General features: G+C 35.3%; 1 protein-coding gene across 15 annotated transcripts in view; it reads right to left on the bottom strand.

The window, feature by feature from the left end:
- RALGAPA1 (Ral GTPase activating protein catalytic alpha subunit 1) overlaps positions 1-16,978 on the bottom strand; it is a 276,848-nt gene that overhangs the window by 120,446 nt on the left and 139,424 nt on the right. For all 15 annotated transcript variants that reach the window (XM_021941133.2, XM_021941130.2, XM_021941131.2 and 12 more), the window contains 4 exons: positions 10,550-10,675; positions 7,177-7,235; positions 3,864-3,972; positions 2,415-2,525 (listed from right to left, as the gene is read on the bottom strand). In XM_021941133.2, the coding sequence (XP_021796825.1) occupies positions 2,415-2,525; positions 3,864-3,972; positions 7,177-7,235; positions 10,550-10,675 (405 nt within the window). The remainder of the gene's footprint in view (positions 1-2,414; positions 2,526-3,863; positions 3,973-7,176; positions 7,236-10,549; positions 10,676-16,978) is intronic.

Genomic DNA, 16,978 nt, shown 5'->3' with positions numbered 1-16,978 from the left:
AAACCTACTGCTGCAAATTTATTCTAAACACATTAACATTGTTATTTCAAAGTAATGCTTAATAGGCAAGCTTTTCAAGTACACTTAACTATCAATTATTTATAATCCTCATGTATGGAACCAAAATTATATATATTGTGTCAACCATAAATGGGTTTCTTCCCAATTCAACGGGGTAAATCAATATGTATAAACACACAGAAAATATATGTTCATTATAGAAAAATTAAAAGATACAGATAAGAAAAAGACTAATAAAAACCATCATAGGCTGGGCACAGTGGCTGGCCCATACCCACTTTGGGAGCCTGGGTGACAGAGACCCTGTCTCAAAACAACAAAAAACCACTGTAATCCTGTCACCTGAAGAAATCTACTCTATTGCCTTTCCAGGCCTTTTATTTAAACACACACACACACACACACACACACACACACACACACACGGCTTTTTAAAAAAATGTGACTTTTTATTTATTTTTTTGAGACGGAGTCTCACTCAGCCACCCAGGCTGGAGTGTAGTGGAGTGATCTCAGCTCTCAGTTCAAGTGATTCTCTTGCCTCAGCCTCCTGAGTAGCTGGGATTACAGGTGTGGGCCACCACGCCCAGCTAATTTTTGTATTTTTAGTAGAGACAGGGTTTCGTCATGTTGGCCAGGCTGGTCTCGAACTCACAACCTCTGGTGATCCGCCCACCTCGGCCTCCCAAAGTGCTAGGATTATAGGCATGAGCTACCGTGCCCAGCCAAATGTGGCTTTTTAAATTAACATATATCATACACCGAATATTATTTGAATAAATATAAAGTACAGAATACAAAGTAAATGAAAAAGACATTACTTAAAAAAAGGCAAAATCTTCATATACAGTGTTATCATTTACCCCGGAAATCATTTAGTCTCATTTAATTTTTTTATGTGCATGTTAAAAATGTATAGGTATATATTTATTGTATTTTTATTTTCGTTGTACTGTATGCTATTACATTTTTAGAAATTATTGCCTCAATGCAGTAAGTAGAAAATTCCTCTAAATACACTTTATACAGACAAAGATTTTACTCACTAGTGCGATACTTACTACATTCAGTGCTGTAACAGAGGCTGGTAAGATGACTGAGTGGGAAAAGCATGAACTTTGGAATCTTACAGACTTGGGTCTGAGTCCTGTTCTCTTAGCTTATGACTCTTATATAGTTATTAAATCCTCAGTTCTCTCATCTTAAATAAGGGGGGAGATTAGCGACAGGGAAGGGAATAATCTATCTCAAAAAACTTCTAAGAATTAAATGAGATATCATATGAAAAGGTGACTGGTACATGGTAGGTGTTTAATAAATATGAGTTCTCATCTTTCCTAAAAATGTTATAAAGACAGGAAGGTAAGAATGATAAATTCTGGTTAGGGAGAGCAGATGGGGATTTTTATTTTTTGAGGAGATGGTATTTAAGCCAATCACTGAAAGATGAGGGCACTAGAGAAGAGAAGCAAAGCATTTCAGATAGGAGGAAGAAAGCCAGGGGTATGTTTAAGTGATGATAAGCAGATTCAGTTGCCTGAACAACATGGCGTTTCAAAGGAATCTGTATATGATTCTTAAAACCAGTTGAGTTCTCCTGTGGAGGCCCTGAATTCACAGCTAAAGAATTTGGGCTTTATTTTACAGTCAAAGGAAAATCAGTCCTTTTTTTTTTTTTTTTTTTTTTTTTTCTGGGTACGTGATATGGTAAGAGCCATGTAAATGTGAATGATGACTTTAAGAGCAAGACCACACAAACCAGAAAGAGGCAACACCAATATCTGAAGAAAGAAATAATGAAGGACTGAAGTATGTCAGGTGTTATAGGAAGCACAGGAGATAACGAATTAGAATGAACAAAAATTCACAAATGACTGGCTAAAGAAAAAAGAAAAAAAATAATGTCCTGATTTTGGTAACTGGAATGATGGTATGTTTTCCCTACTTAAGAGGGAATGAAGTGGGAATGAAGCAACATGTATGTTTATGAAGACAATGACATAGGTTTACACATAATTTTCACTACAACTAATAAATTGTTTTTTGTTTAACTGTTTGTTAAGACAGGGTCTTGCTATGTTACCTAGGCTGGCCTCAAGCGATCCTTCCAACTTAGTCTCCCAAAGTGCCTGGATTACAGGCATAAGCCACTGGGCTTGGCCTAATAAATTGTTTCTAGTGCTTTTACTTTGTCCAAAACCAGGAATACAGTCTTCTAACATAAAAGACAAGGGAACTATCAAGAACTTTGATACCACAAAAAAGCATGATGGGTAGCCATTATTTAGCTATGTAAAAAAAATTTTAAACTATTAAATAATTTTACAATTCAAAGTATCCAAATCTAAAAAAAATTTAACAAGGTCATAATAAATAAATGAGAAATTACTTACTTGAATAATTTTCAAGGGAGAATCAGGCTGGTAAATCTGAAGTCTAGGTACATAATGAACCAGCATGTGAAGCATGTTACAAGCCACGTGGGCTACTGTTTTATTAGTAAACTGCAATAATAAAAAAAAATTGTTTTAAAAATTTTCTTGATGAACTTTTCATCAAAGCATTATCTGCTGAAATTTTTTACATTTCATATATTTGTAGGATTATAAATCCTACATTTATAAGTGATTAAGATAAATCTCCAGCTGCAAAATAAAAAAAATCACAACACATTCTAAAGACATGTACAACTTTAATTTTCCTTTGTAATGTTTGACTGTCCTCATTAAAGTTTTGTTGCATTTTCTCTTATGTGGATTTATGCAATGGCCTCTAAATCACTATTCTTTTTATCAATCTTTGCCCCGTTCCAATCAACTATTCACCACACTTCCAAATTAATCTTCTATAGCACTGTTATGATACTGACATTATGCTTAAAACTCAGATGACTCCCCAATGGCATAAAGACAAACTTCTTATGCTTCTCTATGTCCACATTTCACCCACACTTCAAACCCCAATGTGTTTCCTCTTTTCCAATCTTCTCTGATAACTAAGTCAAAATGATTTCTGTTTCTTCCGAACTCAATCAGCAGTTTATATTACACACTCAGTTTATATTATATACCCATTTAGTACTCTCAGGTTTTTATGTTTTATTATTCTCATTTTAATCTTTTTCAGCTACTATTAACATCTTGAAGCTAGTATTTATAAATTTTTCCTATTGTTATCCCTCACTCTGTCTAGCAACGTGCCTCATAGTAAATGTTTAGAAATATCTGTCATGTAACTATTATTTAAAAATATTTATTAACTACTTTGTATGTTTAGAGTCTTATACAGGTGCTGTGGGTTTTTTACAAGTCTTAAAACAACAATAATATCATGCATCCTTTCATAAACAAAGAGTACTCATTTATTCATTCAGACTCTCCAAATAATTACATTATTACTACTGAAAAAATCTTGTTGTGTCTACAAAGAAGGCACTTAACTTGAAAAGATAAAGCAAAAAAACTGAACAGCTCAAGAATTCAGGGAGTGGTAATAAAGATCAAAGAGCAGTAAGTTACAGAAATACTAGTTAAAAAAGAAAAACAGAAAAATCCTATATATGTTTTAAATGGTGGGTTTCCTTTTTTAGACATCTACCATATATAGTTTAGGGGCAAAGCTAAATACATAAAAAGTTGAGATAAAAATGAGTCACCATAAAGATACCCTAAATTCAAGAAATAGAACAATTTTTAAGGAATGAGTCAGGATCAAGAAAATAATAGAATAATAAAGTAATGAAAACATTTACTAAATGTTACACAAGATATAATTAATATTTGGAGGAAAAAAACATGCATTCTCTACTATCTTAATATATTTCACTAAACAGTTTTCTTTACCTTTAAGGAAACACAAATCACATTCAGAGCTTCCTTAATTTGAGGATGATGAGACTCATGGACTAGTTCTTCACAAATCCAAATACCTAAACTACAAAGTGCTACACATCTGCAAAAAAGGCAAACAACAACGGTTACATAAAATGAAACCACCACCACAAACATGACCCACAATGAACTGACACAGAATGAACATGCACGATTTAAAACGAATTAATGAACTTGTTACTCTAAACATTAACTGGTAACCAAAGAAGAGAAAGTATGAAGAAAGCAGAATCCTAAAACTTCTGAGCCTAATTTTCTTTTATAATTTACTAAGAAGACTATAGGCTGGGATACCACACACGTTTTTTAAAAATCCATGTTAACAGACTGACATTGCTACAAGCCTTCCCAAACAAAATGTAACCTGCTTTCAAAATGGAAAGTGTAATTTTATTGACTGACAACAGCAAAATGAACTTAAGTAAAAACATGAAGCTGATGGAGTATGTTAAATATTTTTGTATATTTTAAATTTAACACTTCTAGCTACAAATTATTTTTAAAACAAATTGAGAACATAAAATTTATGTAACTTATTTTAAAATCCAACAGAACAAGAACTTGTAGAATTTTTATACTGTTCCCTAATGTATTGCAAAGCTTCATTTCTATAGCAATATAATTTCAGCTGGGTGTCAGCTTGAAGAGAGTTATTTAATGATTAGAATCAGTAAGGACTCTATTAGTGTGTTCAAGTTTAAGCTTCTGATAAAATGCATGATGGTTCTAAGTATCAAAACAGTCACCTTCTTCTAGTATCCTGTTATATATGCCATGTCCAGATACTGATATTCTTAATTTCAGTGGAATGCTAAACTTCAGAAAAATTCAATGCAGATTTTTCTTCCTTAACACAGCAGATTTAGTATATGTTTTTTTAGAAACTTATATAAGTCTCTTCTTTTAGTCTAGAGTGTTAAGGCTACCAAACTGTTTACTATGAAAATTACCTGAGAGTCTTCTAGATGAAGTCTACTACTTTATTTTTTCCCTACTGTTGTTCATCCATAAATTCTAGGTAATATTTGTAGCACTAACTAACCAAGCTTCAGGTTTAGCTATGGAAACATCTATAATCCTAAAGCAACAATAAACTCTGAAGTGAAGCAAAGCTCTCCATGGATGCAGCTAACTAAAGGCAGAGACTGAGAATACAAATGTTTAACAATCTTTATTGTAACACGAGGAGGTAAGAAAGGATATATATATTTTTTTCTTGCATGTAGAGTTTCCTACACCCCCCTCCACAAGATGTCAGAATAATCTAGATTATTCCCAGCATATAGTTTAATTCTCTGCTCCTGCTCAGACTGGGGGTATTAAGTTTCTTTTTTCTTTTTTTGAGACAGAGTCTCACTCTGTCTTGCCCAGGCTGCAGTGCAGTGGCACGATCTCTGCTCACTGCAACCTCCACCTCCCTGGTTCAAGCAATTCTCCTGCCTCAGCCTCCTGAGTAGCCGGAACTACAGGGGTACACTACCACACCCGGCTAATTTTTTGTATTTTTAGTAGAGACGAGGTTTCACCATGTTGGCCAGGCTGGTTTCGAACTCCTGACCTCAGGTGATCCACTATTTTCGGCCTCCAAAAGTGCTGGGCTTCCAGGCATGAGCCACCATGCCTGGCCTGGGAATATAAGTTTCTAAAAAAACATATACTAAAAAGGTATAGAAAAACAAGTTGAGACAATGCTTAAATTCAGCTTCTGAGGTTTTTCCATATTCTCCATAACACAAGCTGTTGTGTTAATGATTCCCAGGTCTACTTCTAGGCGGCTATGTTTTAGGTTTCCACATTCTTCCACTTGAGGAGCAACATAGTTTTGTTTTGTTTTGTTTTCAAAAAGCAAAAGCTCTACAATTTTAAGCACTAAGGTCAAACTTGGTATTGCCATTTCTTAATTGTGCATCTAATGAGCCTCTGAAGACAAACTGCCAGGATTCTGTCATATCTAGATGATAGGGCAGATTATTGAAATTCCCTGGGTTCTAGTTTTCTTTTCTGTTAAAAGGTGGATGAAAATTATACCTGTCTCATAGAGGTATCACAAAATTCAAAGAGATAATAAATATAAGGCACTTAGAACAGTGCCTAGCACGCACATACAAAGGGTTTTAAAAATGTTAGCTAGCTTGCCTACACCCCCGTCCCACCAGTTATGCATTATCAGAGACTTACTGTTAACTTTCTAAGCATCAGTATCTGGCTAGCAAAACTGGAAGAAGAGGGTGATTCTATTAAACTCTCAAAATTGTGATGAGAATTAAATGAAACAATATTATACGAAAATCCGTGTAAACTTAATTGGGATTAGCATAAAAGAACAATTTTCTCAAAGATATTTGTTTTTAGTTAGCTTGGCTATTAAGAGAGAAAAATATGCAATTAAAATTTTAAAAACTGGAGCTATGTCTTAATTTAAACAAATGGTTCACTGTACATTATTTTTATTTGCTGGAAAAAGATTTAAATTAGAATAAGAATCCAAATCATCAAAGCCATGATCTGTACCTTTTGAACTTTGGGTCAAAAAATGTGTAGATAACTGGAAAACAGGAGCTTTACAGAGATGTAGATCTGAGGAGTAGTAGCACAGACTAATGTTGCGGCAAATGATGTACTATTAGAATTAGCATCAAGAAAAATAAAACATGACTTAACGTCATTTTGGGGAAGAGAAGAAACATGGTATGCTACTAGTAACCTGCTAATTTAAATCTCAATCTTTTTTTGAAAAGGTTTTGTAAAACAGAGAAAATGTCAGCTTTTATTTCTTAAGACATTTAGAAAAAAATCGAAAACTATGACTTATATTCTATTTTTAAAAATCTTGATCAAATATTTATAAATATTAAAATATACTATTTCCTTAGGTATATTACTTTCTATAATAAAGTATTTTATTTTAATTCAATTTAACAAAAATTCATTGGGTACCTGCTACTGCATTTCAAGGTACTGCATAAAAGACACTGACAAATATAACTGAATAATAAACAAAATGTACTTAAATAAAATAAAATTAAAACAAATCATTTCAGAGATAAAGAGTGAAGTTACTGAAAAAGGTGACTAGGATTCTGTTTATGAAGAATGGTTAGTATTTAAATCATGAAAATAAGTAAGAACACTTAATCATTCAAGTAACTTAAAATTGTAATTCAGAATGGCTTTTACGTATCTAAAACAATCTGGGCTGCTATAAAAATTCAGTCAACTTCTAAAATTCCAAACACAGAATAGTTACATTCAGTCTAAGACCTACCGTGCAGGACCAGAGGGCTCATCTCTTGCCGAGCTTAATACAGTTTTGATTATAAGTTCCTAAAATAAGGGGGAAATAGTTAACAGCAATGACTGAGCTTTCACTCATTAATTCTACAAATATTTACTAAGTGGTTATTAAAGCAGTCTTTGTTCTCATGCACATATTACCATTAAAGAGACCAATATTATTTATAAAAGTAGCTAAAGTTTCTGAAATTTATAGCCAAAAGCATATGTTCAAAAAATAACATTTCTTCCTGATTAGAAGAGTGATAAAGGAAGATAATTAAAGTAGAATTAATAGCTCATAGGTATGAAGATTTTAAAAATTGTGAGAAATATCATTACAAGTCAGAACCAGATGGCTTCACCAGTGAATTCTACAAAGTATTTCAAATAAAGAATCTGAGAAGAATCCTTCTCAAACATTTCCAAAATACTGAAGATGAGCGAATACTTCAAAACTCATTTTAAGAGGCCAGCATTACCCTGACATCAAAGTCAAACAAAAGCATTACCAGAAAAAAAAAATTAATTACAGGCCAATATCCCTGATGAATATAGATGCGAAAATCCTCAATAAAATACTAGCAAACCAAATTCATCAGAACATTAAAAGGGTCATATGTCATAATTAAGCAGGATTTATCACTATGATGCAAGGATGGTTCAATATATACAAAGTAATAAAACTAATACATCATATTAACAGAACAAAGGACAAAAATCTTATGTCAATAGGTGAAGAAAAAGCACTTAAGTAGAATACATAGCTCAAAGGTATGAATATCCTTTCATGATAAAATATAAAATTTTTTTGCATGAAAAATATGACATCCTTTCGTGATAAAAACTCAACGAATGAGGTTGTAACTCAACAAATGAGGGTGTACCTCAACATAACAAGCCCACAGATAACATCATAATCAACAGCGAAAAGCTGAAAGGTTTTACTTTAAGATTAGGAACAAGATTAAGATGCCCACTCTCGCCACTTCTATTCAATATAGTATTGGAAGCCCTCGCCAGAGCAATTAGGCAGAAAAAAGAAAAGGCATCCATACTGGAAAGAAAGAATTAAAGCTGTCTCTGTCTACAGATGACATAATCTAATATATAAAAAACCCTACAGGCTCCACCAAAAAACTGTTAGAACTAATAAACTCAGTAGAGTAGCAGGAAACAAAACATACAAAAATCAGTTGTGTTTCTATACACTAACAGTGAACTATCTGAAAAAGAAATTAAGAAAATAATCCAATTTAACAATAGCATCGAAAACAACAAAATACTTAGGAATACGCATAACAAAAGAGGTAAAAGATCTGTACGCGGAAAACTATAAAACACTGATGAAAAAAACAGAAAAAGACAGAAATAAATAGAAACATATCCATGTCCATAGATTACAGAATTATTAAAATGTCCATACAATCCAAAGCAATCCTACTTCTGGGTATATATATCCAAAGGAAATGAAATTAGCATGTCAAAGAGATAAGTGCACTGCTATGTTCATTGCAGAATTATTTATAATAGCCAAGATACGGAAAAAACCTAAGTGTCCCTTGAAGGACTAATGGATAAAGAAAATGTGACACACCCACACAAATACATGAATACACATACAATAGAATACCACTCAGCCTTTAAAAAGAAGGAAATCTTGTCATTTGTGACAATATGAATCAACCTGGAGGACATGATGCTATGTGAAATATGAGAGGCAGACAAAGACAAATACTGCATGTTCTCACCTACATGTGGAATATAAAAAGTTGAAGTCTTGGAAGCAGAGAGTAGAATGGTAGTTAGCAGGGGCTAGGGAGTGGGTGAAACAGGAAAATGGGTTAAAGGTTACAAAGTTTCAAATACGCAGGCTGACTAAACTCTGGAGACTTAATGTACAGCAAGGTGACTACAATTAACAGTGACTACAGGTACTGGTATCGTACACTTGAAACCTGCTAAGACAGTAGATCTTGGTTTCTCTTACTCCTTCTCATCAAAAAAAGGTAACTATGTGAGGTGATGGATATGTTATTTGGCTTGATCTTTATCACACTGTATATGTGTATCAAGACACCATATTGCACACCTTAAATATACGAAATTTTTGTCAATTTTACCTCAATAAAGCTAAGGGAGAAATATTCATCCTTAATAATTTGTAAAATATGACAATGAATTTTGAGACAAGTTAAAATATTAATTAAAATTATGTAAATGAATAAAATATTTAAAGGGGAGAAAACAAAGAAGAAATACAAGGGTAAAATATTGAACTGGATATATGTTTAGCAAATAGAGAAAAGAAAATTAGTCAATTAAGGAGTCAGAATACTTAGGCGAGAAGTAAGTCAAGATCTGTGCAATAAAAGATAAAGAGACATTCAGAAAAGGACACGAACACCAACAGGGTCAAATATTATAGTGGCTCAGGAGAACAAAAATGCCATTAGATTTATGTTTTAAACACAAAAAAGGATATGCTCCTAATGAGCATTCAAGCCTTTGTGTCTGGAGGATACTGCAATCAATAGAAAAAGAGGGAATCCTCCCTAACTCATTTTATGAGGCCAGCATCATCCTGATACCAAAGCCTGGCAGAGACACAACAAAAAAAAGAGAATTTTAGACCAATATTCCTGATGAACATCGATGCAAAAATCCTCAAGAAAATACTGGCAAACCGAATCCAGCAGCATATCAAAAAGCTTATCCACCATGATCAAGTGGGCTTCATCCCTGGGATGCAAGGCTGGTTCAACATATGCAAATCAATAAACGTAATCCAGCATAGAAACAGAACCAAAGACAAAAACCATATGATTATCTCAATACATGCAGGAAAGGCCTTTGACAAAATTCAACAGCCCTTCATGCTAGAAACTCTCAATAAATTCGGTATTGATGGAACATATATCAAAATCATAAGAGCTATTTATGACAAACCCACAGCCAATATCATACTGAATGAGCAAAAACTGGAAGCATTCCCTTTGAAAACTGGCACAAGACAGGGATGCCCTCTCTCACCACTCCTACTCAACATAGTGTTGGAAGTTCTGGCCAGGGCAATCAGGCAGGAGAAAGAAATAAAGGGTATTTAATTAAGAAAAGAGGAAGTCAAATTGTCCCTGTTTGCAGATGACATGATTGTATATTTAGAAAACCCCATCATCTCAGCCCCAAATCTCCTTAAGCTGATAAGCAACTTCAGCAAAGTCTCAGAATACAAAAATCAATGTGCAAAAATCTTTAACAATTGTGTAGATTTCAAAAAGAAAAGAAAGAATACAAATTTTATTGCATATACTTTATGATTATAAAATAATTTGAGTGCTAAAAATTAGCATCTCATTTCTTACCTTAACATCTGTAAACTGAGACACAGCAACATCAGGAATGTTGGGATGAAGAGAAGGCAGTTCACAACATAAGTTGGGAAAGCAAACCAAAGATCCCAGAAGAACTTGTGCTTCTACTCTTGGTGCCTATGTATCACATTTTTAAAAAGTTTAAAAATATACTGGTGTTATGAAATTATCAGAAAAGATGCTTTATTATCCAACTACATTAGACAGGGAAGTGATATATAAAACAAAATTTAAAAAGGAAAGGGAAAACATAAAAAGATTTAAGTTTCCATTTATACTTTCCACATGAACTACTGTTATTGTTAATAAATGCAATAAACAAGTAGCACAGCTTTCCTCAAATCGGCCACAGTTAATAAGACTGTAAAAACAAATATACCTTATCTACAAGCATCAATTCACCCTAATAAGTAAAAATATAAATAATTTTAAAGGTAACTCACACATTATGACATATTGTTCTAATAAGCTGATGACTTAATTTCACTAGATTATATTTATTACCAAGCATGAATAAAGAAGAAAAAACATTAACTATATGAAAGAGGAAACAATCTAGATGGTTTTTATGATATTATGCACATAAGAAAAGCACTGCCTATACCACTTACTAGAAGCAACATTAGAATTTGTCTGGACTTGGACTGCCGATGAAGGTAAATTTTCATCTTTTTTCCTTAGCTGTATTTAGCCATTTCTGAAGTACCAACACTGAACAATTCTTTTTTCTCTTCTGCCTTCTTACATGCCCACCAAACATCAACATTCTCCTACTAATATATTGTTTTATTTACTAAAACATCTGCAAATTGATTTATATGTTTAATAATACCTAACAAAAATGCTAAGCACAAATCTATTAGAAATATAATACTTCTTCTATTCACATAAATTGAGAACCAATCTCCAAGAGGATTTCCACATCTGAATAAATATTGTAATAGAGGCAATGGTGTAATACTCTATTATATGATTTTCAACAAAACAACTCATTTCCAGATTAAAAAACAATCTGGATTTAAAGATACAAGGCAGCAGTATAAAAGGGCAGAGTGAACTCACATCTACCATTCCAATTTAAAATAAAAGTTATCTTATACAAATGAAATTGATCTTAAAAATCAGTATTTAATGAAAGAGATTAGCTGAGAGTTTTTCTATATAGGTAGATGAGGTAACTGTGAATATTCAGGTATGTGGATATGAGGGCAGACATGGAATGTGATCATAATTAAGAAAGGCAAAACCAAATCAATTATTCCATTATCGAGCTTTCTATGTAATATAGTCTGTCTTAAGGGCTGGAGACAAGAAGTTAGCTAAGACACTGTACTTATCCTTAAGAAGTTTAAAGTCCAGGGAGAGAGAGAGATTTGTAAACAAAAAATTAAAATACAGGCTCATGTAATATAAAATATGCAGGCAAATCCATAAAGACAGAACATAAATTTGAGTTACCAAGAGTTTGGGGTAGGGAGATGTATATGAGCATTTCTTTGGTGATGATGAAGATGTTCTAATAGTGACTGTGATGATGAGGGGGTGGGGGGCAGACAGCATTAACAAAAGGGAGATGATATGAATGAAATCTAAAATAAGAATACAAGCAGCAAGAATTGGACTAGGGTGTTTCCTCCTTTTTTTTTTTTTTTTTTTTTTTTTTTTTAAGAAGGAGTTTCACTCTGTCATGCAGGCTGGAGTATAGTGGCACGATCTCGGCTCACTGCAACCTCCGCCTCCCAGGTTCAAACGATCCTCCCATCTCTCCCATCTCAGACTCCTGAATAGCTGGGATTACAGGCGTGCACCACCACGCCCGGCTAATTTTTCTATTTGTAGTAGAGATGGAGTTTCACCACGTTGGCCAGGCTAGTCTCAAACTCCTGACCTCAAGTGATCTGCCTGTGTCAGCCTCCCCAAAGTGCTGGGATTACAGGTGTGAGCCACCACGCCCAGCCTGGACTGGGTATTTCCAACACCACCAGAGGAAATGACTTGTTTTAACCTTATTATGGAGATATGTTATGCTTGATTCTTGCAATGATTTGGTTTCCTATGCAGGCTTTCTCAACAGGTATCCCTCATATGAACCAGAGAATGCAAAAAATGACTATATTCTACATTTTCTCAAGGATGTTACATAATGCACAGTATTAGATACATAAGAGAGAAATTAGTCATTTCAAATGGATTAGTTACACAAAATAGATGCCTTATGACATTAGGGCTTAATTCTCCTGCAGAATCTTGAAAAAAGCTGCAGGAAATGTGCTGACTAGTCATCTGGAATAACCCATTGAACACTACTAGTTTTCACAGTAAATTAATAAAAAATGACATTGGTTTATATACTGGCATCTTCTGAATTCTATCAACTTTTGCTAGTATCCAAGAGATTTATAGTCTACGTACTTTGATTATACTATAACCCTGTGACTTGTTTACCATCTCTAGTTTGTCTTCCATTAATTTACTCCCAGATTAATACTTATTTAATAATCCCAAAGGATGGATTCAGTCATCTCTCTCACCACTTTAAAAAAACTTAACTGCGGCTAGGTGCCGTGGCTCACGCCTGTAATTCTAGCACTTTGGGAGGCTGAGGCGGGCGGATCACAAGAGCAACAAATCAAGACCATCTTGGCCAACATGGTGAAACCCCATCTCTAGTAAAAATACAAAAATTAACTAGGTGTGGTGGCGTGCCTGTAGTCCCAGCTACTCAGGAGGCTGAGGCAGGAGAATCGCTTGAACCCAGGAGGCGGAAGTTGCAGTCAGCCAAGATCGTGCCACTGCACTCCAGTCTGGTGACAGAGCGAGACTCCGTCTCAAACAACAACAACAACAACAACAACAACAACAACAACACTTAACTGTTTATCTAATATAGCATTATAATCTGATTCCTGGCATTCAAGACCTTTCCAAAATGTAGTCTAAAGCAGTGCTTCTCAATCTTTAATGATTTTGCCACTTACTTGTGATCTAGTTAAAATGCAGATTCTGATTCAGTAAATAGGTCTGGGATGGGGTCTGAGATTCTGCATTACTAATAAGCACCCAGATCATGCTAAATGTTTCTGATGTGCAGATCACACTTTGTGTAGCAAAGATCTAAAATACCTTTCTAAGGGGACCTTCATACACTGCTGGCATGTAAATTAGTATAGCTGCTATGGAGAACAGCAAGGAGGTTCCTCAAAAAATCAAAATAGAACTTCCATATGATCCAGAAATCCCACAATTGGGTGTATATCCAAAAGAAAGGAAATCAAGATATCAAAAAGATACCTGCACTCCTGTGTTTACCACACAGTATTCACAACAGCCAAGACATGGACTCAACCTATGTGCCCATCAACAAATGAATGGATAAAGAAAATGTGGTACTTATACACAATGAAACATTATCTAGCCATGAAAAAGAACAAAATCCTGTCATTTGCAGCAACATGGGTAGAACTGGAGAACATTATGTTAACTGCAATAAGCCAAACACAGAAAGACAAATGCCACATGTTCTCTTTCATATGTGGGAGCTAAAGTGGATTTCATGAAGATAAGAGAATAAATTGGTGGTTACCAGAGGCCTGGAAGCAGGGAAAGGAGGAAAGAAGGGGGAAAAAAATAATATAAATGTATTTAAAATATAAGGCTGGGTGTGGTGGCTCACGCCTGTAATCCTAGGACTTTGGGAGGCCAAGGTGGGCAGATCACCTAAGGTCAGGAGTTTGAGACCAGCCTGGCCAAAACGGTGAAACCTCATCTCTACTAAAAATACAAAAATTAGCCCGGCGTGGTGGCAAGTGCCTGTAGTCCCACTACTTGGGAGGCTGAGGTGAAAGAATCACTTGAACATGGGAGGCAGAGATTGCAGTGAGCCAAGATCGCATTACTGCACTCCAGTCTGACTGACAGAGAGAGACTCTGTCTCAAAAAAAAAAAAAAAAAAAAAAAGTGTATATTAAAAAATGATAGCTCAGGTGCTCATGCCTATAATCCCAGCACCTTACAAGGCCAAGGCAGGGAGGATTACTTGAGCCCAGGAATTCAAGACCAGCCTGGGAAACATGGTGAGACCCTGTTTCCACAAAAAGTTAAAAACATTACCAGGCATGGTGCCTGGGACTATAGGTGTGTGCCTACAGTCTCAGCTACTTGGGAGGCTGATGTGGGAGGACTGCTTAAGCCCAGGAGGTAAAGGCTGCAGTGAGCCTTGATTGTGCCACTGCACCCTAACCTGTGCTACAGAGCAAGACCCTATCTCAAAAACAAAACAAAACAAACAAAAAAATTAATTGAAATGATAAAAATGGTAAATTAGATATGTATATTTTATCTCGATAATTTTTTTAAAAAAAATAAAGTACCTTTCGATTCTTTTTGCCTATTACACTCTTACAGATTAACTAGCTCCTAAACAAAATGGATTATTTGTCATTCCTTGAATACATCTCACTCATGCCTGTTTACCTCTGTCTGGAATACTGTTCCTCATCTCCATTTTTACTTAAACAAATACTACTAATCTTTCAGGGACATATTCATATATATTTTCCATGAAACCTCCATGATAGCCCTAAACAAATAAGATCTCTCCATTCTCTGAATTACCAAATAATTTTAACAAACTTATATTGCACATATAAAGTATCAAATAATGTTCCAATCATGTTACAAATCCTTATAAAATAATCCTATGAGGCAAGTTATCTTTATTTGTTTGTTTTTTATTTTTTTTGAGACAGAGTTTTGCTCTTGTTGCCCAGGCTGGAGTGCAATGGTGCGATCTCAGCTAACTGCAAACTCCGCCTCCCGGGTTCAAGCGATTCTCCTGTGTCAGCCTCCCGAGTAGCTGGAATTACAGGCATGTGCCACTATGCCCAGCTAATTTTGTATTTTCAGTAGAGACGGGGTTTCACCATGTTGGTCAGACTAGTCTTGAACTCCCGACCTCAGGTGATCCACCCGCCTTAGCCTCCCAAAGTGCTGGAATTACAGGCATGAACCACCATGCCTGGCCATCTTTATTTTATAGATGAAGAAACTGACACACAGAGACATTCAGTAACTTGCCCAAGGTCACACAGCTCATAAGTCGCAGAGCCAGGATTTGAACCCAAGCAGGTCAGCTCTAGACAATGCTTTTAACTACTATGCTGTGCTCCTCTTATTGGTACCTATTTGATGCCCTACATTCTGGAGTTGTTAATATACTTCTCCATATCCCCGGCAGCAGGCATTATGTTGCTTGAGCACAAAGTATTATCCAATTTATTCTATATCCCTCTGTATTTCACCTACAAAAACATTCTGTACACAAGGGGAGGGGGAAGTTTAATAACCACAAAAGAGCTCAGTACAAGGTTGAGTATATACTAGGTGCTAAATGAACACATATTCAGTAACTAACCAAGCATGGTGCTATGCTAGGCTCTGGAGATACCAAGATGAGTAAGACATGATTACTGTTTTCAGGGAACTGGATAAACAGGGTTATACAGCTATAAATACCGCTGCTGCTTTGTCTGTTTCCACTAGGTGACTGTATCCAGTTTCATGGCTTTAAATATCGTCTATAAGCTAATGTTGCCCAGCTTTTATTTTCAGTCCTGACATGTCCCTTGAGTATATGCAATTACTCTTTTGACATCTTCCTCATGGATGTCTAACATGCATCTTACTAGGCCCCAAATAGAACTCCTTCTATTCACTATTGATCTTTCACTGTTGCAGCTTAACAATGAAATAAGGTATGTTAAACTGCTCTTCAAGTTACACAGTACTAGACAAGTATATTTTTCTCACAAAAACCCTTAGTTTTTTCTAGTAGACTTCCAGTTATTATTTTTTATTTACATTTTGCTCCAGAGTGATCCTTCCAAAATATAAATTTGATCATCTAGTCCTTGCTTAAAATCCTTCAATGGTTAGTCATTCCTTCCTTAGGCTTGCATCTAACATTTTCAGCATTATTGCCTTCCTCTCTAGCTCACCTCTGCCACTTATAGATGAACATATTCCATTTATACCAATTTACTTAGCATTGTCTCACAATTGCACGACCGTATGAAAATCTTCACATGCAGTTTGAGAGTTTACTCCTGGCTGGGCGCGGTGGCTCACGCCTGCAATCCCAGCACTTTGGGAGGCTGAGGTGGGCGGATCACAAGGTCAGGAGTTCGAGACCAGCCTGACCAACATGGTGAAACCCCGTCACTACTAAAAATAGAAAAATCAGCTGGGTGTGGTGGTGTCTGCCTGTAATCCCAGCTACTGAGGAGGCTGAGGCAGGAGAATCACTTGAACCTGCGAGGCAGAGATGGCAGTGAGCCAGGATCACACCACTGCACTTCAGCCTGGGCGACAGAGTGAGACTTCCATCTCAAGAAAAAAGAGAGAGAGAGAGAGTTTATTCCC

Source organism: Papio anubis, chromosome 7, assembly GCF_008728515.1.
Source record: "Papio anubis isolate 15944 chromosome 7, Panubis1.0, whole genome shotgun sequence".
In the NCBI taxonomy this organism is placed as follows: domain Eukaryota; kingdom Metazoa; phylum Chordata; class Mammalia; order Primates; family Cercopithecidae; genus Papio; species Papio anubis.
Note: the sequence above shows the minus strand (reverse complement) of the source record. Positions and strands in the feature narration are given on the sequence as shown.